Raw genomic sequence first — 21,972 nt, forward strand, 5'->3', positions numbered from 1 at the left:
AATTATGTGTTAATGAGCATTTTCCTTAATTATTTTTTCTCTCTTAGAACGATATCGCATTCAGAGTGAACAATTTGAAGATCTTTGGCTCATAACAAATGAACTTATTATCCGCCTTCAAGAATACTTTGAAAAACAGGGAATCAAAGATTTTGCCTGTTCTTTTTCTGGATCTATGCCCCTTCAAGAATATTTTGAGTTGATTGACCATCATTTTGAGGTGTGTACGATCATAAGTCATATTATCTGTAATTTTTCAATGTATGAAAGAGAAAGAGATGCTACAGAGGAAAGAATTCTAGTATACTTGCTATTAGGTAGAGTGTTTCACGTAGTTATTTTATGTGGATGGTAGATTTTGTGTATCTGTTCCTGCCCTCTTGCCTAGTTTGTGATCATTTGCAGACATTAACTCAGTGGCTGCCTGGAGCTAAGCATGTGGTCTGGCTTCAGAACAGAGCTGATTTAATTCTCCCACATGAGGACTTAAACTTTGACCCCAATAACCCAGTGTTAAAACTATTTGAGCTTATCGGCAGCCGTTTGGCTAACTAATTCTAGCAGGCCATAAATGAGGTGTGATTATAAAGTAAAGTGATTTTTCCTTTTCTTTTTTAACAAGCACACCAGAACTTCTGCATCTGAATGAGGGCTAACCATATAAATATCTTCAGTATCTGGCACAGTGGACACTTAGTAATGCTGAATGATTAAATGTCTCAACAAATAAGATCTGACAGTGACTGGGTTGCCCGAATATGTTTGCATTTCTTCTGTGGAAGAGCCTGTGTTAGATTGTCCTGAGTATCATCATAATATAAAATCTTCATTCCTTGAAGATTGATTTGTTTGGAAAAAGTCAAGTCATGTTTTGTAAATAAATCGGACAATGACAGTCATTGTTTTGAAAATCTCATGTGTTAAAAAAAAATTCACCAGGTTCTACTTACTTATTTGCCCATAAATAGACTGTGTAGACAATTAAAGGGTGGGGGGAGGATTTCAAAAGGATTTTGAATGTTATTCAAGGAAGAATTGGTTCTCTAGTATAACTACTTTTTAAGGAATCAATAGGTTTTTGCATCTTAGTTTATAAGCTATGATGTGTGAGTGTGTGCATGATAGAGAAAGACAGAGAATATGTCATGTCATGTGAATATTCCATAATGTTCAATCCCTTGGACATCCTAAGAACATTGACTCTAACCTATAAAAACTTCTTCTTTTGTATAGTGTGAACATAAAGAGAAAATTTCAGTACATATAGTCACAAATAACATGTCATTATCAAATAAATTGAACTTACTTGAGTTCTCTTTCATCTATGCTGATAGTATTTTATAGGGCAGTATGCTTTTGGCCAAATTATGGCACCAAAATTGACAGTTTGAGGAATATATTTAGGTATTTTAAGGATTGAGAACCTTTGCAGTCCTCTAGGATATATTTTTAAAAATTCCTGCTTCACTGTGCAAAACTGGGATCTAGTGATTTATAGAAGGAAGAGCCTACAAAAAGACTATAGTAATTATATATCTGTAATATTTAAAGCACAAAATATTAGATTCTGATTGACTGACTGTAAGATTGACATACAGTTTTCACCCTTATTTGCTAGCTAGTAAATCCCTGGAGTTTCCACATCAGGGGCATTTCCTTTCTTGGAAGGATTTAGGGAACATGAACTACAGGTATTTCCATTTGTTACACAGTTTAAAAGGAGCATCATTATACTTCCTTTCTCTCTGGCCCCACTCTCTAATTAAAAAAAAAAAATGATTTTAAGCTTTGAATCAAGATGGCTTTTGGAATACAAGTGTCTCTTAGTATAAGTTATGAAGGCAGGAATTTTTGTCTCTTTTATTCGTTGCTGTAATTTCCCACACCTAGAGCAATGCTTGGCCCTGGGATCAGTAATATTTGTTAAATGTTGAAATTCTGACACATGAAAACATTTTAATCAATGATGTTTGGTTACACATTCAATGAAATAAATGATGACCTGGCTGATGTGTCAGTATTGAAAGTATCGTTAGTAAATAAATATTATAGCTGGAAATTATATTATTAAAAGAATGTATCAGTGATAATTAAGCTAATATTCTTTTTAAAAAATTTAGATATTTAAAAAATTATCATTTAACTTTTGATAATGAAAGGGTTCTTTTTCCCCCCTTCAGGACAATATTCTTTGATTTAGTTACTTAGTGCATCTGAAATTGGGATTAAAAGAGTAATAAAATTCCAAGTTTTTTTTTTTTAATCATGTATTTGGAGAATACGTATACTGAAAAGAAAGTTTGGTTTGATATAAGAAATTTAAACTGCAAAATGTTTGATTTCTGATCTTTAAAAAGAATTTTCTTGAGAGAGAGAGAGAGAGAGAGAGAGCAAGCGATAGCTTTTGAACAGGGTGGGTAGGGGCAGAGGGAGAGAGAGAATCTTAAGCAGGCTTCAAGCTCATTACAGCTTGATGCAGGCTTGATCTCACAACCCTGAGATCATGACCTGAGCCAAAATCAAGATTTGGGTGCTTAACCAACTGAGCCACCCAGGTGCACCTGATTTCTGAACATTTTGAAAATGCCATTTATTTCAGGACTAGTTTATGACTGTTTTGTAAAGTTGAATTAGCAGTTCACATAATTTGATTTCATGGAGTGTTTCTTCTACTCTATGACTCTGACTAGCTTTCTTTTATTTTAATAATATTAAATTCAAAGGTTATGAGAAGAGTTATGATAAAAAAGAGTCTGTTTCAGATGCTCCTCCTTCAGCCACTCAGTCTCCTCTTTGAAAGCAGCTTTTGGAGTCCCATTTCTTATATATGTTTTTAGAAATATTATATCCAATAAGAACTATGTTAATATACAGATTTCTTTTTAAAAAATACATGAATGGTAGCATTTTATACATACTATTCTGTGTTTGGTTTTGTTTTGCTTTGTTTCATTCAAAGCATCTTTGGATAACATTGCATATCAGTACTTAGAGGTCCTACAAAGTAGTCTTCTTTATTATTTAACCTGTTCCCCTATTGATGAGTATTTTGATTATTAATAATATCTTACTATAATACAATAGAACAAATAATTCTGTAATGAATATCTTCATATGTTATTACTTTTTGTGAGCATACTTCTAGGATAAATCGCTGGATATGGGCTTGCTAGATCAAAGGCTATATTGTTTGAGAGCTATTTGTATTAGCTTTTTATTAAATTTTGTCCTTTTTTTCTATTGATTGATGCTCTTTCTTACTGATTTGTATTGGATTTTGGTCCTTTTCTCATGGATTCTTAGATACTCTCTAGATATTATGGGCTTGACTTATTATCTCTGTGATTATTGCTATTATTTTTACATTTTGTTGTCTTGTCACTTAATATTTTTTTAACCAAATAGAATTCCTTTTTTTCCCCCTTAGTTACAGATTTATCAAGGTATGAGTATGTGTCTGGCTTTTGCCTTTTGAAATATAAGTGTTTTTTTCATGGCAAGATTATTTAAAAATTCTAATTTTTCTAGTACTTTTGTTGTGTCTAAGCTTTTTATTTTTCTAGTTGATTTTGCTGTAAAGACTGGGTGAGAAATTCTTATTCTTTTTTCTCATGTAATCAGTTATTACAGGACATTTATTAAATAATCTGTCTTGGGGATCCCTGGGTGGCTCAGCAGTTTGGTGCCTCCCTTTGGCCAAGGGTGCGATCCTGGAGTCCCGGGATTGAGTCCGCATCGGGCTCCCGGCATGGAGCCTGCTTCTCCCTCCTCCTGTGTCTCTGCCTCTCTCTCTCTCTCTCTCTTTCTCTGTCTATCATCAATCAATCAATCTATCTATCTTTAAAAAAAAAATCTGTCTTTTCCCCAGTGATACTAGGTCATTTTTACTCTATTTCCATTTGACCTATCATTCTCTATTATCTATGTGTCAACCTATTCACATACCAAAATATCACAGTTTTTTTTTTAATTTTTATTTACTTATGATAGTCACAGAGAGAGAGAGAGAGGCAGAGACACAGGCAGAGGGAGAAGCAGGCTCCATGCACCGGGAGCCCGATGTGGGATTCCATCCCGGGTCTCCAGGATCGTGCCCTGGGCCAAAGGCAGGCGCCAAACCACTGCGCCACCCAGGGATCCAAAATATCACAGTTTTAATTCTAATTCTCTTAACTATAATACATTTAAATTTCTTCATTACTCTCTTTTAAGCTTTAGTTGACATTGTCTGTGTTCTTACTTTAAAGGTGTTTTGTTGTGCATGTTTAACCTGAATTTAAGAAATTCTTTATTGTAGTTGCGGATAAACGGTGAAAAATTAGAAGAACTCTTATCTGAAAGAGCAGTACAATTTCGAGCCATTCAACGCCGACTATTAACAAGGTTCAAAGATAAAACACCTGCCCCCCTCCAACACCTGGACACCTTGCTAGATGGAACTTATAAGCAGGTAAGTATGTTATCAATGATAGTTTTCTACTACTAAACATAATTTTTATCCCTAGCCCTAGAGTTATACAATGTCAAGTTAGATATTTCTTCCCTGTGTACCTTAGAGCAGCAAATAGCAAACAAGCTTTAGAGTCAGAAAAACCTAGGATCAAAGTCCAGCTTTGTGACTTTCTAATTATGTGATCTTGAGTAAATTACATAAGATCTATCAGTTTCCACATTTTACCTCCCACAGTTATTGTGAAAATTTTTGATCATTTATGTGAAGCAGCCAGCCAGCACAATGCCAGGCACATAGTATGTGCTTGATAAATAGTAGCTATTATGCTTAGTATTAATATTAAATAATTTTTGGTGCATCTCATAATTATCACCATAATTCCCTAATTGTCCTACTGAGCAATGGCTTACACTTTCATTTTTTATGTCAGTTGATGTTTTGAGATGGAATTCTTAAACAGCTTTTATGTTCTTGTTCAAAAAGATTTATTTCTTCCTCTTCCTGATTCTTCTTTCCATCAGTAGTTTATCCTTCACATGGCTAGGGTGATCTGACTCTCATTCTTACAGTATTATGTCACCAAAAGCTATTCAAAGTTAAACTGATAGTTTTTAAAATTTAAAATTTTATGGATAAGACCTCTGCCAGGTCCACTATACTGGAGTCAGCTTTGAATGACTACATGTCTTATGACTTCTATACAAGATCACTAATCTGTTTCAAAATCAGTATTGGTCATATGAACATTCTGTTCATTTTTTTATTTCATTTTTTTGAGATAGTTATATGTTCAATTGCAGTTATAACAAAAAATACAGATAGATCTCATGTATTCTTTATTCACTTTCCTCCAGTTGTAACATTTTGCAAACCTACAGTATATCACACCCGGATTTAGCATTGATAAAATCCATGGATTTTATTCAGAATTCCATGATTTTACTTGTGCTAGTTAGTGGTGGGTATGTGTGTTTTAAGCTCTATACAGTTTTATCACATATGTAGGTTCATATATACACCACCACATTCAAGATAAACAGCTCCATCACCACAAAACTCTTGTCATGTTGCCTTTTATTGCCACCCTTACCCCCACTGCCCTCCTCTACCATATTCCGTTGGCTTTGAATGGACAAATCAGAGTTTTTTTCAGTTAGCTTCCCTAGAGGGAAAGAAGAATAAGACATCAATAAATGTATTGATAATACAGTTGTTCTTGAAATATTCATGGTTATGTGAAAATTAGAAGCAATTTGAGAGACAGTCTGTAGAAGCAGTAGGGTACTAAAACACTGGGCTTGCAGTCCAAAGACCCCAGTTCTGTCACTTATTAGCTCTATGGCTTTTGGCAGTTGCCCTGACCCTCTCAGAACTTCAGTTTCTTTCTGTAAAATGGGATAAATACCATGTTGTTACAAAGATTCTGTTTGCCAATATATGTGGAAATGCTTGGCAAATTGTTTTACAAATCTAGATGGCCAGTTCCCTTTGTGCTGGTGCAATTATGACTCCCAACTCAGTTGCTAATGATGCTCTTTCTGTTCTATGTTTCTTTTCTTCTTAAGTATGCTTTTTGTTTTGGTTTGTTTTTCATTTCCTTTCTTTTTTTCCTCTCTACCTTCATGTTTCTTTGATGACTTTATCTCATTCTTAGGCTATACCTGCCTATGCTTGGGGCTAAAGATAGGCTACTCTTATCTTCAATGATACTTTATATTTTTTGGACACAATGGCAGAGGAGTGTGTAAAGGAAGTTGATGAGGATGTTTGATTTAATGCTTTCCATATTTTCTATATAGTAAGGCTTCCTTTGTCTTTTGTATGTTTAAAGTGCTAGATTTTTTTTTTTTTTTTTTTTTTTTGCTTAGTCTCAGTGTTGGGTTTTTCCATGATTTGTAATATTGCAGACAAGATGATTAAAACCATGGGTTTTAGCTTTAAATCCCCATTCATTTTAGATTAAAAAGAAAATAAGATTTTGAAAGATATGAATAGTATAAAAATTTGACTTAGTTTTAATGTAATTTACTACTCAATTTTATTATATGTTCATATTAAATTATAGTGAGATATTGATTGTTCTCTATTTTAACTCTCTTTAGTTAACTTTTAATGACATATTTAATACACGGATATAACTTCCCCACAAAATGATAAGGTTATACACTGTGCTAAATTCTCTATCATGGCCCTTTATCATCTCCTCAAAAATCTAATCACTTTTATGATTTTGTGTTTTTCCAGACCTTTTTTTTCCCATTCAGAAATGAAGTATTATTTTGTGAGGCTAAAATAATCCATAAATAGTATTATACTATATGTATTGGTATACTTCTCTTTTTCCTTTTTCTTCTAACAGTGTGTAGTGGAAGTGGAACTCTTTCTGTATTAATGTATAGATCTACCTCTCTGTGTGTTATGTAGTATAATATTCTGTAGTATGGACAAACTATAGGTTATTAAAGAATGGATCATAATAGTAGTTTCAATGTTGAGTCTAACAGTGAGAAAAATCCCTTTTAGACATCCTACTGTGACCAAAAGGGATATGACATACTTCACTATCACATACTTTCTGTACCTAGTGTAAATTTTTTTTATCTTTATCCTTTGCCTGGGTAGGGGGCATGATTTAATTGGCCGATTAGCTGAATGCTTGATATAATGAGCCATGCTAGAGTTTGATCTTAATTTCTATGGCAGTAGATTTTTAATGTGTTTTCCTAACAGAGCAGCTTAAATTAGATCTGTTACCTGTGTAGAGTCCTTGTTTTCTCATGTGTAGGGAGCATGTAATTTTTTTTTGTTAGTCATTCTGTGGGTCTTAGTGCTACCTTAGTTCAACCAGGAGCAGTTAAGAGAAGCACTCTGAGCTGTCTAGTGAAAGATTTACATTTTATTGCATTTATCACCATGTATCTGGAGGATGTTTCATTGTTAGCATTTAATGAACGATGATAATTGGCTTATGTGAAAATAGAAGCAGAAGCCAGTATCCTCCTAAAACTAGTGTGTAAACTCTCTGAAGGCAAGAACTTTTTTTTCTTTTGCTTTACTCACTGCTATTTTCTTAGGATGATAGATTTCTTGCCACATTATAGGTGCTTAATAAATATTTGCTCTATTAATAAATTCTTTATTGCCACTAACTAACATAATTTATTGAAACTATATTTTTGATAATAGCAACACTACAAAGAACATTCTTTGAGTTCAGGCTCATGAATCATTGGGATGGTTTGTTTTAAAATCCCCAAATGCCACTAAAAGAAACTCTCTTCTGTCTTCCTAAATAATTTAGCAGGAACTGCAGGTACTGCTTGCTTACCTAATGAGCCCATGAAGTAGGCCTCTAACCTTTGTATGGCTTGCAGTTTAGGTATCTTTGATTTTGGTCCACAAGGGCCTAATAGAGAAAGCTGCTGCTTCTAAGGTTGTAGTAAGACATCCAACATTGTTTTCTTTAGATACATGCCAACAAGTGCTCTAGGGTTTAAAAGGACATATCTGATGTATCCTAGTAAAATGATTAAGAACTCTATGTCTAGAGTTAGCTTGATTATGTTCTAGTCTTGGCTCTGTGACCTTTGGCAAATTACTTAAGCAGAGAAAACAAAACCAATCCTAAGCATTAGTGTTCCTACCTGTAGAATGCTCCTTTTTTTATGGGGTTGTTATGAGGACTGAAATGTATAAACATGTAGATTGCTTAGGATAGTGCATGGTACAGAATGAGCTCTCAACAAATGTTAACTACAACTCTGGGAGACTGTTCTTCATTTTTATTTGACCTAGTTATACTATCTCAAAACGGCACTATTCATTTTTTCAGACAAAAGAGGTTATAATAATACATCATCTTTCTGAAATTTTGCTGTCAATCTCATAAATCTAGACCTCAGCTAAGAATGAGAAAGATCCTTTATCCTTATGGGCATCTCCACACTTCTTTGTGTGTTGTTTGGTTCCAGAGAGGATACCAAAAGGGAAGGGGGCATCAGGATCATGAGGTCAAGTGGATGTCCTTCCTGAATCCCTGATTGTTTCCCTAGAAGAAAAATTTTTTAAAATTTCACTCAAACACACACACACATTGCTTTGCATAAATGTTGTACCAAATTATAGTTCCACAAGCAGTATAGGAAAATGTCTGTTTTCTGGGCATTATTGTTTTGATCTTTACAGTTTTTAACTGAAAAGAGAATATGATTGTTGTTTTATCTTTTTTTCTTTGCTTATTAGTGATGTTGAATTTTTAAAAATGTTAATTAGCCATTTGTATTTGTTTTATAGTGATTTATGTGTGTATATTTTCTGTTCAATAGTCTGTCAGGTAGTTCAACTTTTTCTTGTTATTTTACGTATGTTAGGAATGGCAATCTTTTATCATACTTTTGTCATGCATAAAAATACATATATGGGGGATATAATCTCTTTTCATGTATGAAAAAAGTTTTACCAATTTGTTATTTGCCTTTTATTTTTATTTATAATGTTTTTTTTGACATGTAAAGTTTAAAAAGCAATTATGTAATAAAATCTATCCATTTTTTTCCTTTAGGCTTCTCTGCCTAAGAAAGCCTTTCCCATGCCAAGAGTACATGAATATCAACATATAATTTATTCTAGCATTTTTATGTTATCATTTTTTATACATACTTTTAAAATCCATCTGGAATGTATTATGCAATTTAGTGGGAATCTAATCTCCCTGCCAAAAATGGTGAGCGAGTTGTCTCAGCCCCAGCTTATTACATAATCCATTATTCTCTTGCTAGGCTAATGTACTACCTGTATCTTTAATGATTTTACTGTATAGCAAACCACCTCAAACCTTAGTGACTTAAAACAGCAGTAATTCATTGTTGTTCACTTGGACAGTTTTGTTGATCTGGGCCATGCTTGGTTGATCTCCACTGGGCTCACTCATGTGTGTCCCTGGTCAGCTGATGGCTCAGCTGGAGACTGGATGGTGTGGGATGTACTTACTCACATATTTGGCAGTTGGCTCACAGTTAGATGGGATCATTGTACCACATGTCTCTCCTGGCCTAGTGGGCTGGCTTGGCATTATTCACACGATAGCTACAGGTCATAATGTACAACTATCATTTTAAGCCTCTGCCATGTGTCTAATTCTCTGTAAGTTTTGACCAACCCAGATCAAAGAGATAAGGAAATAAACCCTTCTTTCTTATTGGATGAGTAGAGAATTGTGGGCATTTTTGGTTATCTACCCTACTTTTTTTTTTTCTTGAACATATACCAAATTAGCAAAATTGTTTAGAAGACAATTTTTTCCCTTCCATAACTCTTAGGCTTAGATTTTTTATACTTTTGACTTCCAAACCTAAATTTTTGTTGTCATTGCAATATTATTTATTCATAATCAATTTGGTCCATGAACTCTGGAGATAATTTATCTTGTAATTAGGTTTGTCAAGAGTTGTTAAAAGCAAAGAGAGTATCTGTACTGTTTTCAGGTTAGTGAGACTGCCTGAATACTACTCACTTGTGCACTTAGTTATGGTCAGTTGTTTTGGGGATGGAATCTGTTATTCAGTCTCCTCGTAGGGCTCCACTTGTTCTGGGTATGCTTCATGGACATGTGACCTGTGCAATCACACAGAACCCCGTGTTTGATTTAAAGCCCTGTGGTTGCCATCTTGAAATTCTTAATACTTTTGAACAAAAGGCCCTCTATTTTCATTTTGCTCTGGGCCCTTCAAATAATGTAGATGGTCCTGGCCCTGTCAGGATACTAACTAATTTCTGATGAGTAGAATAAGCCAACTGGGAGTTCAGATACAGAAGAGAGTTCAAAAACAGAAAGGCTTTATGACCACTACCCCAGAGCTACCTGTGAGTTCCCCAGAGATGAAGAAAAAAGGGATGCAGTAGACATCAGTGAGAGCAACTCTGGGGGCAGCTTAATGGTTTCTTTCTGGGAAAGGCATCTTGGTTAACTGACCATGAGTGATAAGACTTATCTCATCATTCTGCAGTTAGTTGTTTTCAAGCAGTTGTGGGTACCAGCCTTGTTTTAGACTCCCAATAGGTGGGTCACTGGCTCCAAGATGTGCCATCAGTAATTATGAGTTCTGGTACGCAAGGGGGTCAGCCAACCACCTTTCTCCCTTTTTCAACTGTAAGTCATTCCCAAAACCAGTATTTTTGATTGGCTAGGAACCCCAGAACACACATTTCCACATTGGCATTTAAATCTTACTAGGAGGCCTTTCCCGCATAGTTCTACCTTCCATCCTATCACATTTCATTGAGGGCATCTACCAGGCACCCCTTCCTGAGGTCAGCCTGTGGCTGAAGCAAGGAGAGGAGGCTACGGCTATCACTCTGGGAAAAGCATCTCATGATACTTACATCCTCCAGTGAATGAGGATTTCCCAGTTGCCCATTACAATTTTAATAATTTATTCTAGAATTTGGGGGAAAAAGTCTTCCTTTTTAAAAGAGGTTTCACCTTTACTTCTGGCTTTAAAGGCATAATGTTGAAAGAAAGTAACCATGTCAAGAATTTTTTTGTCAGCGTTTAGAAATCCAGATTTCCTCATGTGTACAACTGGAATGCTGCCTTGTCAGTCTGAATATATTTTTGGAGGACCTAAGAAAGGAAGTAAGGGAAGAGAAGGGAAATTCATGTTTATTGAGCATCTGTTGAGTCTGAGGTAAATTTCATTTATTACTTCAATTAAGAAAACACAATCATCTTGTGAGGGTGGCATTGTTGTTCCCAATCATGGATCCCAAGTTATGGATGAAGAGCTTGAGACTCCAAGCAGGGTTAAGCAACTTGCTGTTACATAGATATTAAGCCATCTATTCCAAAGTCTGTGCTTTAGTGTATCTTGTGGTATAGTTAGTCATTTCCACAGGGCAGATAGACATCCTAGGTTTTCTTTAGTGAAACTATAGTCAGGTTAAAGGAAAAGGAGATTCATGTAAACTATTTGTACATATTCATATTATATATATATATATATAAATGTATATATATTAGTGGTCATCCAATATTTGTTGGGTATACACCTATCAGAAAGGTAGCAAAAGCTTCTGGAGAGTTCCCTAAAGTATATATTACATCTGAAACTTGAGTATTAGAGGAAGAAGTTTGTTAATGTGTTAACTTATTCTGAAGTTCAATTTCTTTGCTATCAAATTCTAATGCTAATTGCATTTGGAAGAAAAGCTTTGGCAAATAAGTTCTCTTTCATATTATAAAAATTTTATGTGCATTTGTTAGTCAAAGCAGGACTGATTGGCTGAATTGAAATTGGGGACATTTATACTTAGCCTACAGTTTGACTTGTGTTTTGATGCTTTTACGTGTGGTGAGTTTTTTTTCCTTCCTGTTTGAACACTAACTCTCTGTTGTAGTAAAGGAAAAATGTTTACTAATCTAAAAGTTTGTGTCAGATGACATATGTGTGATGTAATGACTGATAGTCATTAGTGTTCTAGAAAGGCACTTGGCTGATTTTTCTTTTCTGCAAAACAGAGGTTGTATTAAGCATAATTTTAAACAGAGATCCTGTGGTTTGGAGTTTGCTATTTGTTACTTTTTCTGTACTTAAAACTTCCTTCCACTTTGTTTATTTGTATGGTATTGATGTATAAAAATCATTTTAAGTCACGCAGAAGTCTAAGAGCTTTTGGTCCATGACTTTTTAAATGAGCATGATTTTGATGATTTTGGCTGATAACACAAAGGAATATGTGATGAAACATTTAGGCCTACTTTCTTTTTTGCCATTGGCAAGTAAAAACAATACACTGATAGACTGAGAAGGAGGTAATCAGGGATTTAGTTATATTGCTTCATTTGTTTTTCTTCTAACTATTTAAGAGTGAAGAAGACATTCTTTCTCCTCTGAAGGAGATCGAATAAACAGGTGAGAAAGGGGGCATAGGAATTTGCAGCCATATGTTTGGGGATGAATGGAGGTAGTAGGTTAAAAAATGGAGTTTTTGTATTTTTACCCCAAAATTCTACTCTTGGCTATTTATCTAAGAAAATAGCTCACAAAGGAAAAAAATACATCTATCAGGTTGGTTGTTTATAACACTAATCACTATAAACTAGCTTTCCATGGTTAGAAAGTAATTCTTTTTATTGTAGTGCTACCAATTGATATGATCTCATATCATCATTTCATTTAATTATTTTAAAAACCAGAATGATATAAATATCCCAAATAATTGAAAATAGCAGTTGGTATGTAATAACTTTCAAATAATGAAATAGTTGTATCTATAGTAGATGAGTGTGCAAAGATTTAGAAGGAATATAAAAAATTGAAAATAGTGCACATTTATTTTAGATGACTTTAAATTGTTAAGCCAAAAGAAACAAAAGCAAAAATGAACTATTGGGACTTTATCAAGATAAGAAGCTTTTGCACAGCAAAGGATACAGTCAACAAAACCAAAAGACAACCTACAGAATGGGAGAAGATATTTGCAAATGATATATCAGATAAAGGGCTAGTTTCCAAAATCTATAAAGAACTTATTAAACTCAACGCCAAAGAAACCAACAATCCAATCATGAAATGGGCAAAAGACATGAAGAGAAATCTCACAGAGGAAGACATGGACATGGCCACCAAGCACATGAGAAAATGCTCCGCATCACTTGCCATCAGGGAAATACAGATCAAAACCACAATGAGATACCACCTCACACCAGTGAGAATGGGGAAAATTAACAAGGCAGGAAACAACAAATGTTGGAGAGGATGCGGAGAAAGGGGAACCCTCTTGCACTGTTGGTGGGAATGTGAACTGGTGCAGCCACTCTGGAAAACTGTGTGGAGGTTCCTCAAAGAGTTAAAAATAGACCTGCCCTACTACCCAGCAATTGCACTGTTGGGGATTTACCCCAAAGATTCAGATGCAATGAAACGTCGGAACACCTGCACCCCGATGTTTCTATCAGCAATGGCCACAATAGCCAAACTGTGGAAGGAGCCTCGGTGTCCATCGAAAGATGAATGGATAAAGAAGATGTGGTTTATGTATACAATGGAATATTACTCAGCCATTAGAAACGACAAATACCCACCATTTGCTTCAACGTGGATGGAATTGGAGGGTATTATGCTGAGTGAAGTAAGTCAATCGGAGAAGGACAAACAGTGTATGTTCTCATTCATTTGGGGAATATGAATAATAGTGAAAGGGAATATAAAGGAAGGGAAAAGAAATGTTGGGAAATATCAGGAAGGGAGACAGAACATAAAGACTCCTAACTCAGGGAAATGAACTAGGGGTGGTGGAAGGGGGGGAGGGCGGGTGTTGGAGGGGAATGGGTGACGGGCACTGAGGTGGACACTTGACGGGATGAGCACTGGGTGTTTTTCTGTATGTTGGTAAATTGAACACCAATAAAAATTAATTAAAAAAAAATAAATTGTTAAGCCATTTCTGTTAATATTATGATCACAATTTGATAAGCATGAAAATAATTTTTCACAATATGTAAATGTACTTAACACTATTGAACTATATACTTAAAACAGGATAATAAATTTTTTGTTCTGTGTATTTTACCACAATTTTTAAAAGTAATAACTTTTAAAAATGTGAATGTGATCATTTGATGGTATTTTCTGAAGGAAGTATTTTCTCTCTCCTCTGTATACCCTATAAATTCATTTCTCTATTCTCTGAATGTTTAGAACCTCAGATTATTGTTCCATATATGAGTTAGTTTATTCCTATTCACTCAAAAAGGAACAATTAGATAACTGAATGGTAGGCTTGAATGAATATATGAATAAGAGTGAGGATTGTCTTATTCTATCACCTCACTAGTCCCTCAGTGAAACTAGAGGAAAATACAAAGCTCTTCTAAAATTATGTAAATTTTGCTTCCACTAAATCAGAGTCTAGAATATAATCTCCAAAGTGTACTTGTTTTAAGTATATCACTGATATATTCAGTATATGTGTGTGGCTATGACATCTGCTCTGACAGAAATATACTCCAAGACAGAAATATGAGCCATATATCTAATTTAAGTTTTCTAGTAGCCACATTTAAAAAAACAAAATGCAACAAGAAATTAATATCAAGAAATTAATCTTGGTAATGTTTTATTTAACCCTATATATGTAAAATACTATTTCCACATTAATCAAATCAAAATTATCAAGACACTTTCTATTCCTTTCATAGTAAGTATTCAATACATTGTTTAGTTCACATCTGTAGCACATTTCAGGCTCTGAATAGCCATATGTGGCTAGTGGCTTCCTCAGCAGACATTACAGTTCTAGCTACAGATGATTGTGAACTCATAATTTTATGTTGTTTCTTGTAATGTCTCTTGTTTTTTCTTTTTTCTAATCCTTAATTTATTGATTGATTGATTATTTTTAAAAAAAGATATTTATTATTTAGAGAGACAGAGAGAGAAAGAATCTCAAGCAGACTACCTGCTGAGCAGGGAGCCTGATTTGGGGCTATATCTCAGGACCCTGAGGGATGCCTGGGTAGCTCAGTGGTGGAGCAACTGTCTTTGGCTGAAGTCGTGATCCTGAGGTCCTGGGATGGAGTCTGGCATTAGGCTCTCTGCAGGAAGCCTGGGCTTTTCCCTCTGCCTATGTCTCTGCCTCTCTCTCTGTGTCTCTCATGAATAAATAAATAAATAAATAAATAAATAAATAAATAAATAAATAAAATCTTAATTAAAAGAAATTCTTAGGACTCTGAGATCATGACCTGAGCAGAAACCAAGAATCACATACTTAACAAACTAAGCCACCCATGGCTTATTTTGTATTTTATTTTTTAAAGATTTATTTATTTATTTATTTATTTATTTATTTATTTATTTATTTATTTATTTATTTATTTTAGAGAGAGATCATGCAAATAGGAGGAGGGGCAGAGGGAATCTCAGACTCCCTGCTGAGTGCGGAGCCTTATTCTGGGCTCCATCTCCTGACCCTGCGATCATGACCTGAGCCCCCCAGCCATTCATCCTTTAATTGTTTTAAATTCTAGTTCATGATAAAAGTGTCATTGATGCAATGATTTTCACTTACTTGTTGTGAATAACAGGCAGTGGGAAGCTCTCTTAGATGGTTAGGGGACTACCAGGAATCTTTGCACACATAAACCATGCCTTCAGGTATTGTTGAAAACACACTCACACAGATACACACACATAGCAAATTTAATGTCAACAGACTTGGGTCCTAGTTCTAGCCCTTTATGTTTCTTTGACTTTGGGCATGTCACTTGGCTTCTTCACTTTTATCTTTGGACCCCTTAGAACCTGTCTGATAGGCATCCAGTATGGCACTTACTTCTAGTAAAACTTTTAATAAATATTTATTGTATCTGCATAATAGTTAAAGCAACGGACTCTTAAATTTCCATCAATTCAGAATTTCAGAAACAAATGGGCCGTTAGGGTCATTTAGTGCCAGCCTGGCGTGTGTTTTTGGCCAATCAACATTTGTTTGGTGGACGCTAATGATAGTGATCGAAGTAACAGGGCTTTTTGAAACTGAATTACTTTTCAAAGAAGATATACAAGTGCAGAACATTATTATGACATTGGAGTTATGCTTCCCTGGATTTACGTATGTAGCACTAATTGACATTAATGGAAGGTGTACATAAATCAAGAGGAAAACATACCCATTCATATATAAAAACGTTCTATTCTTAATATCCATCTGGTATGCTTTAGTTCCCTGGGGCATATGTTTTTTTTTATAAACTGAATGCATACCTCTTTATCTGCATTTTCATCAGTTGGTATTTGGTTTTTTTGCTTGCTAGTATTAGTTTGAACACCCACTTAGATTGTAAAGTCAGTATTAGGAGTTTATTTTGGCAAATTTTTCAGATTCATAAATTTGATCATCTGATATAAAATATTCTAAACCAAAAGTAATCAGGGGTACCTGTTCTGCTAAAATTTCTATTTGTTGTTTGATCTTTTTAAAATAATTAGTCCTTTGAGATATACTCAGAAACAAGATGTTTCTAATATTACAATAAAACTATTAATGAACCCATTAGAAGGAAATGAAAATCTTATCTTTTTTGTGTCAGTGATGAGAGAAAAAATATATAAGTGGCCTCTAATTATCTGTAATTGTATGAGTTTTCTTTCATTTATGTTATCTATCTTCCTGTTTAATGCTATCTAGCACAATTATTCCTTTTGTATTAGTTTTCTGTAAGTGGGGTTCTGAATGGTTTGAATTGTGAATTAACAATGATCACCATACTCTTAACCCTCCTCTGTTCTTTCCTTCCCTTCCCCCACTTTCTTTCTTTCTCTCAGTTAAGAAAAACAAAGCCAGAGAGATTATTTTATGATATTGCTTAACAAAATAAAGAGATGTATTGTCTTTATAGGATTATCTATGAACATCTAAGTAGTTATATCAATACTGATATGTGTCCTTGTCTATTAATATCCAGAAGGCTAATAGTGCCCTAAGTGTTGTTTGAAAGTACCAAATGTATGTTGGCAAATTGAATTTAGATTAAAAAAAAAAAGTACCAAATGTAACCAAAGATAAATTGAGGTGATATATTTTTAAAAAGATAATTTGTGAGACTCAGCTGTATATTCAGGAACAAGGTAGTAATAGATAAAATTGATTTAATCTGATTAAAATAAATGAATTTTGAACACTGGACTTTATTTATTTTTTACTTTTTTTCAAATTCCAAAAAGCCTTTATTACATACAGATTCAGTCCTTCCTGGCTGCTGCTTCCCTCATGGCTGCCAGGACATTGCTCAGCTCCTCTCTCTTTCTCCTGGCACGGATGTGTGTCCCCACTCTTTTCTCAATGAACGTGAGGGTACTTTTGTCCTCAGAGACCTTGAATCCCCATGGCACTCTGCTCCTGAGGGGTGAAGCTGCACACCTCTCAGATCATGTCCTACCCAAACTTGGTGTGCTCCGTGAGGCACACAGTGTGCTGTCAGCAGAGGCTGCATCACATTGTGGCCCTTGTTGAGGCCCATAGCCCTAGGGTAGTGCAGAGCCATGGCTGCTTGCTGCTCCTCTGTGGCTCCTAAGGCAGAAGGAACATTGGACTGTAAGATATTTAAATATGTTGTAACTGTACTTGGGAATAATTAGTTAGAATGTTGTACAATAAAATCAGCAGATATGTAACTTCACTATTTTCCCTGATGGACTACCCTATATTGTTGTTTTTAGATTTTCTTTTATATGACTTCTAAATCTCTTTCAGAGAATTTCAGGAAAATCCAACCACCCTTCCTACTCAGATATTGATTCTTTACCCCCATCTAGGATTGGCTTCTAGTCAGCACTTAATATGCTTGTTTAGTCGATTCCTCATTTGGAATGATGGCCTCAAAGGCTATAGTCTTGAAGAGGTTTTTTTTCTATGGAAGTGATAGATTTTTCATGGGCCATCTCTCCCTGCATTTTATCCCACTTTTTGTGATACAAGGTGAAAGCATATAAGAGGATCAGCTCTTGCTAGTTGAGGCCATGGACTCAAGGAAGCTCACAAGTCCTGGTCTTTATGATCTAATGTGTCAACTTCTTGTTTGACATATTAGATAAGACTAATCTTCTGAATGTAATTAACTGAATTTTTAATTTGTTTTTGTCCTATCCCATTCTGAGACCTTCAGGGGATCTCCTTTGTCTGTCTGGTTGAGACTTCTGTCTCTGGCATTCAAAGATCTCTGAAGAATGGGACCCAGCTTCTCCTGATCTTAACTCTCATTTCTGCAAGACATACATGCCAGTCAAGTTAACCTATTCTCTTAAAAAAAAAAAACTTTTATTGGTGTATAATTTTCATACTACAAAATTCATCCATGGGAATCTACCATTTAATGAATTTTAGTGTATTCATAGAGTTGTGCAAATATCAGTTCAATATAGTTTTAGAACATTACCATTATCCTCTAAAACTCCCTTATGCCCATTTGTACTTCATCCCCCCTTCCACCCCTAACACCAAGAAACTACTAATCTACTTTTTGTTTAAGTTGGTCTTTTTTGGATATTTAATATAGTTAGAATTGTACAATAATTAGTCTTTTGGATCTGAGTCTGTTACCTAACATAATGTTGAGGTTCATCCATGTTGTAGAATGTGTCAGCAGTTTGTTCCTTTTAATTGTTGAATAGTATCCCATTGTATGAATACACTACATTTTGTTTTTAATCAGTTGATAGGTGAATTGTTTTCATTTTTGACTAATAAATGAATAATGCTGCTGTGAACATTTATCATATGTCGTTGTGGATATATATTTTGTTTGTTCTTGGTAGATTATTGAGAGTAGACTTGCAGCATCATATGTAAATTTTTGTTTAACTTTTTATGTCATACTTTTTCCTCAGTGTTGTATCATTTTCTATTTCCATTAGCAGTATATGAGGATTTCTTCCTCTTCTTCAAGATCAGTCCTTCACTTGACCTTTTTCATCTTCCACTAGTTTCTGGAATAATAACTTACTCATCATTTATTCTGACTGTTATATTTTTTATCTCTCCCTTTCCCTGTTCCTTCCTTATAGCCTATAGACGTGTTGAGGTTTATCCTGGCACAGATTTGCCTCCTGCAACTTTTCTTTGTATTTCTCTTCTACATGTAACCCATTCTTCCTTCTTTCCCTCTGCACACTTGTCTCATCAGAAAACTACTTTTCTACTTTATTCTCTCATTTTCCATTTCATTTATCTGTCCCCTTTATATTGTGTTAAAAAACCTGCATATATGAACTCTATTAACAAATTTTTAAGCATACAGAATAGTTTTGTTGACAGTATGCACATTGTGGTACAGAATATCTCTAGAACTTTTTCATTTTGCATGACTGAAATTCTACCCACTGCACCGGACCTCCCCTTTCCACCCCATTCTGCTTCTATTCTTGGCACCCACCATTTTACTTTCTGCTTCTATGAGTTTGATTACTTTAGATGTCTCATATAAGTGGAATCATGTAGTATTTTTTCTTCTGTGATTGGCTTATTTCACTTAACATAATGTCCTCAAAGTTCATCCATGTTTTCACAAATGGCAGAATTTCCTTCTTTTTAATATAACATATGTTACATCATATAATACTATTACTATATATTATATACATATTTATGCATATATACATACAATAATACTATATATTATATGCATATTTACATATATTATATACAAACCCCCCCACATTTTTTTTTAATTCCTCTGTTCACAGACATTTAGATTGTTTCCATATCTTGGGTACTGTGAATAATGCTGCAATGAAAATGGGAGTGCAGATATCTCTTTGAAATAATGATTTTGGTTCTTTTGGATAAATACTCAAGAGTGGGACCTCTGGATCATATTGTAGTTTTATTTTAAATCTTTTGAGGAGCCTCTATACTGTTTTCCATAATGGCTATACCATTTTTCATGCAACTAATAGTGTACAAGTGTTCCAGTTTCTCTACATCCTTGCCAACATTGATTTTTTTTTGATAATGGCCCTCCTGATAGGTATTTATTATCAGATTGTAGGAGTTCTTTGTATCTTTTGAATATAGCCCCTTATTTATATATGTAATATGTGAATATTTTTTTCCATTCCATAGATTGCCTTTCACTCTGTTGATTATTTCCTTTGCTGTGCGGAAGCTTCTTCATTTGATATAGTCCTATTTTTGCTTTTGTTACCTATGCTATTGGTGTCCTATCCAGTAACTCACTGCCAGGTCCAATGTTATGAGAGATAATACATTGACTCTGTAGATCACTTTGGGTAGTATGGATATTTTGACAGTATTAAGTCTTTCACTCCATGAACCTGGAATATCTTTACCATTATTTGTCTTTCATTATCCTTTCACTTTTTTTTTTTTTAAGATTTTATTTATTTATTCTTGAGAGATAGAAGGAGAGACAGAGCCAGAGACACAGGCAGAGGGAGAAGCAGGCTCCATGCACCGGGAGCCCGACGTGGGATTCGATCCCGGGTTTCCAGGATCGCGCCCTGGGCCAAAGGCAGGCGCCAAACCGCTGCGCCACCCAGGGATCCCTCCTTTCACTTTTAATATGGTTTTTGCCCCTGTTGCTGTTGCCTCTGACCTTCTTTTTTTTAAATATTTATTTATTTATGATAGTCACACACACACACAGAGAGAGGCAGAGACACAGGCAGAGGGAGAAGCAGGCTCCATGCACCGGGAGCCCAACGTGGGATTCGATCCTGGGTCTCCAGGATCGTGCCCTGGGCCAAAGGCAGGCGCTAAACCACTGCGCCACCCAGGATCCCTGCCTCTGACCTTCTGATTGCCAAATCCATTAAATATTATTTTCGTTATAATATTATACAGTCTTTTAAAAATTTATATTTATTTATTTGAGAGAGAGTGTGAATGAGAGAGCACGAGCAGGGGGAGGGGCAGAGAGAGAGAAAAAGAGAATCCCAAGCAGACTTCCCACTAAGTGTGGAGTGCCACTCAGGGCTTGTTCTCAAGACACTCATGACCTGAGCTGAAATCAAGGGTCAGGAGCTCAATTGGCTGAGCCACCCAGGCACCCCTCTACCATGTTTAATTTTGTCATCCAATCATAACTTTTTTGAAAGCTTCCTTGGCTGTCTTAATGTATAACCATTCTTACAACTGTTTTTTGCTGTCTTCATAGACTACTTTTACTTCTGCCTTTATTTTTATTTTTTTTAATTTTTATTTATTTATAATAGTCACACACACACACAGAGAGAGAGAGAGAGGCAGAGACACAGGCAGAGGGAGAAGCAGGCTCCATGCACCAGGAGCCCGATGTGGGATTCGATCCTGGGTCTCCAGGATCGCGCTCTGGGCCAAAGGCAGGCGCCAAACCGCTGCGCCACCCAGGAATCCCTTACTTCTGCCTTTAAATGTTGATGTATACCATTGACCTACTGCTCTTCTCTCTTAACATGCTATGTCCAGATTATTTCCATATGATTCATATATTCCTTATGGGACATTTTGGTGTTTACTCATGTTTAAAATCCTATGTTAGGCACTGTGAGGGGATAGGTGATAAAAATTAACCAAAAATATCTCTACTTACTTCTGTATTCAGTGAATATATATTTCAAGTAGGATATCCCATCTCATCATACAAAAAAAATATGTTCATAACCCATTTAATTAATTGCATATACCACTGAGGGATCATGACTCATTGAGAAACATTGAGGATAGAGTAGAAAACAGGTCTGAAGACTGAACCTAGTGGTCCTTCAATTGTTTAAAGCCCACTAGGGATTGCTTGTCCCTGACGTAACTGGTCTAGACAAAAAATACTATTTAAAATTATTTTACTTACTGTAAAATAATATATAATCTGACTTCTTTTTTTCCATTGGATTTTGGGGTACTATTTTCTCTTTCTTTCTTTTCCTGATTTGTAATAGCCCTGCTGATTTCTAATTTACTAGTTCTAGAGGTTTAGCAGGTTACCAAGTTTGTTTGATATATATATTAAGAACAGCGAGTGC

The 21,972-nt window shown here is 35.1% G+C and overlaps 1 protein-coding gene and 1 pseudogene across 16 annotated transcripts in view; one reads left to right on the plus strand and one right to left on the minus strand.

Annotated features, from left to right (window-relative positions):
* The window catches only part of BBS9 (Bardet-Biedl syndrome 9), a 433,010-nt gene that overhangs the window by 227,651 nt on the left and 183,387 nt on the right, over positions 1 to 21,972 (plus strand). For 15 of the 16 annotated variants that reach the window (XR_012002751.1, XR_003238169.2, XR_012002752.1 and 12 more), the window contains 2 exons: positions 48 to 220; positions 4,298 to 4,450. Coding sequence is in view for 13 of the 16 variants with exons in the window: in XM_072764704.1 (XP_072620805.1) it covers positions 48 to 220; positions 4,298 to 4,450 (326 nt within the window). In the remaining 3 variants the exon portion in view is untranslated. Of the gene's footprint in view, positions 1 to 47; positions 221 to 4,297; positions 4,451 to 12,792; positions 13,884 to 21,972 lie in introns of those variants that run through there. The other variant, XM_026019111.2, reaches the window with a different exon arrangement.
* LOC112935395 (large ribosomal subunit protein eL36-like) lies at positions 17,197 to 17,498 on the minus strand (annotated as a pseudogene).

Source organism: Vulpes vulpes, chromosome 7, assembly GCF_048418805.1.
Source record: "Vulpes vulpes isolate BD-2025 chromosome 7, VulVul3, whole genome shotgun sequence".
Lineage (NCBI taxonomy): Eukaryota > Metazoa > Chordata > Mammalia > Carnivora > Canidae > Vulpes > Vulpes vulpes.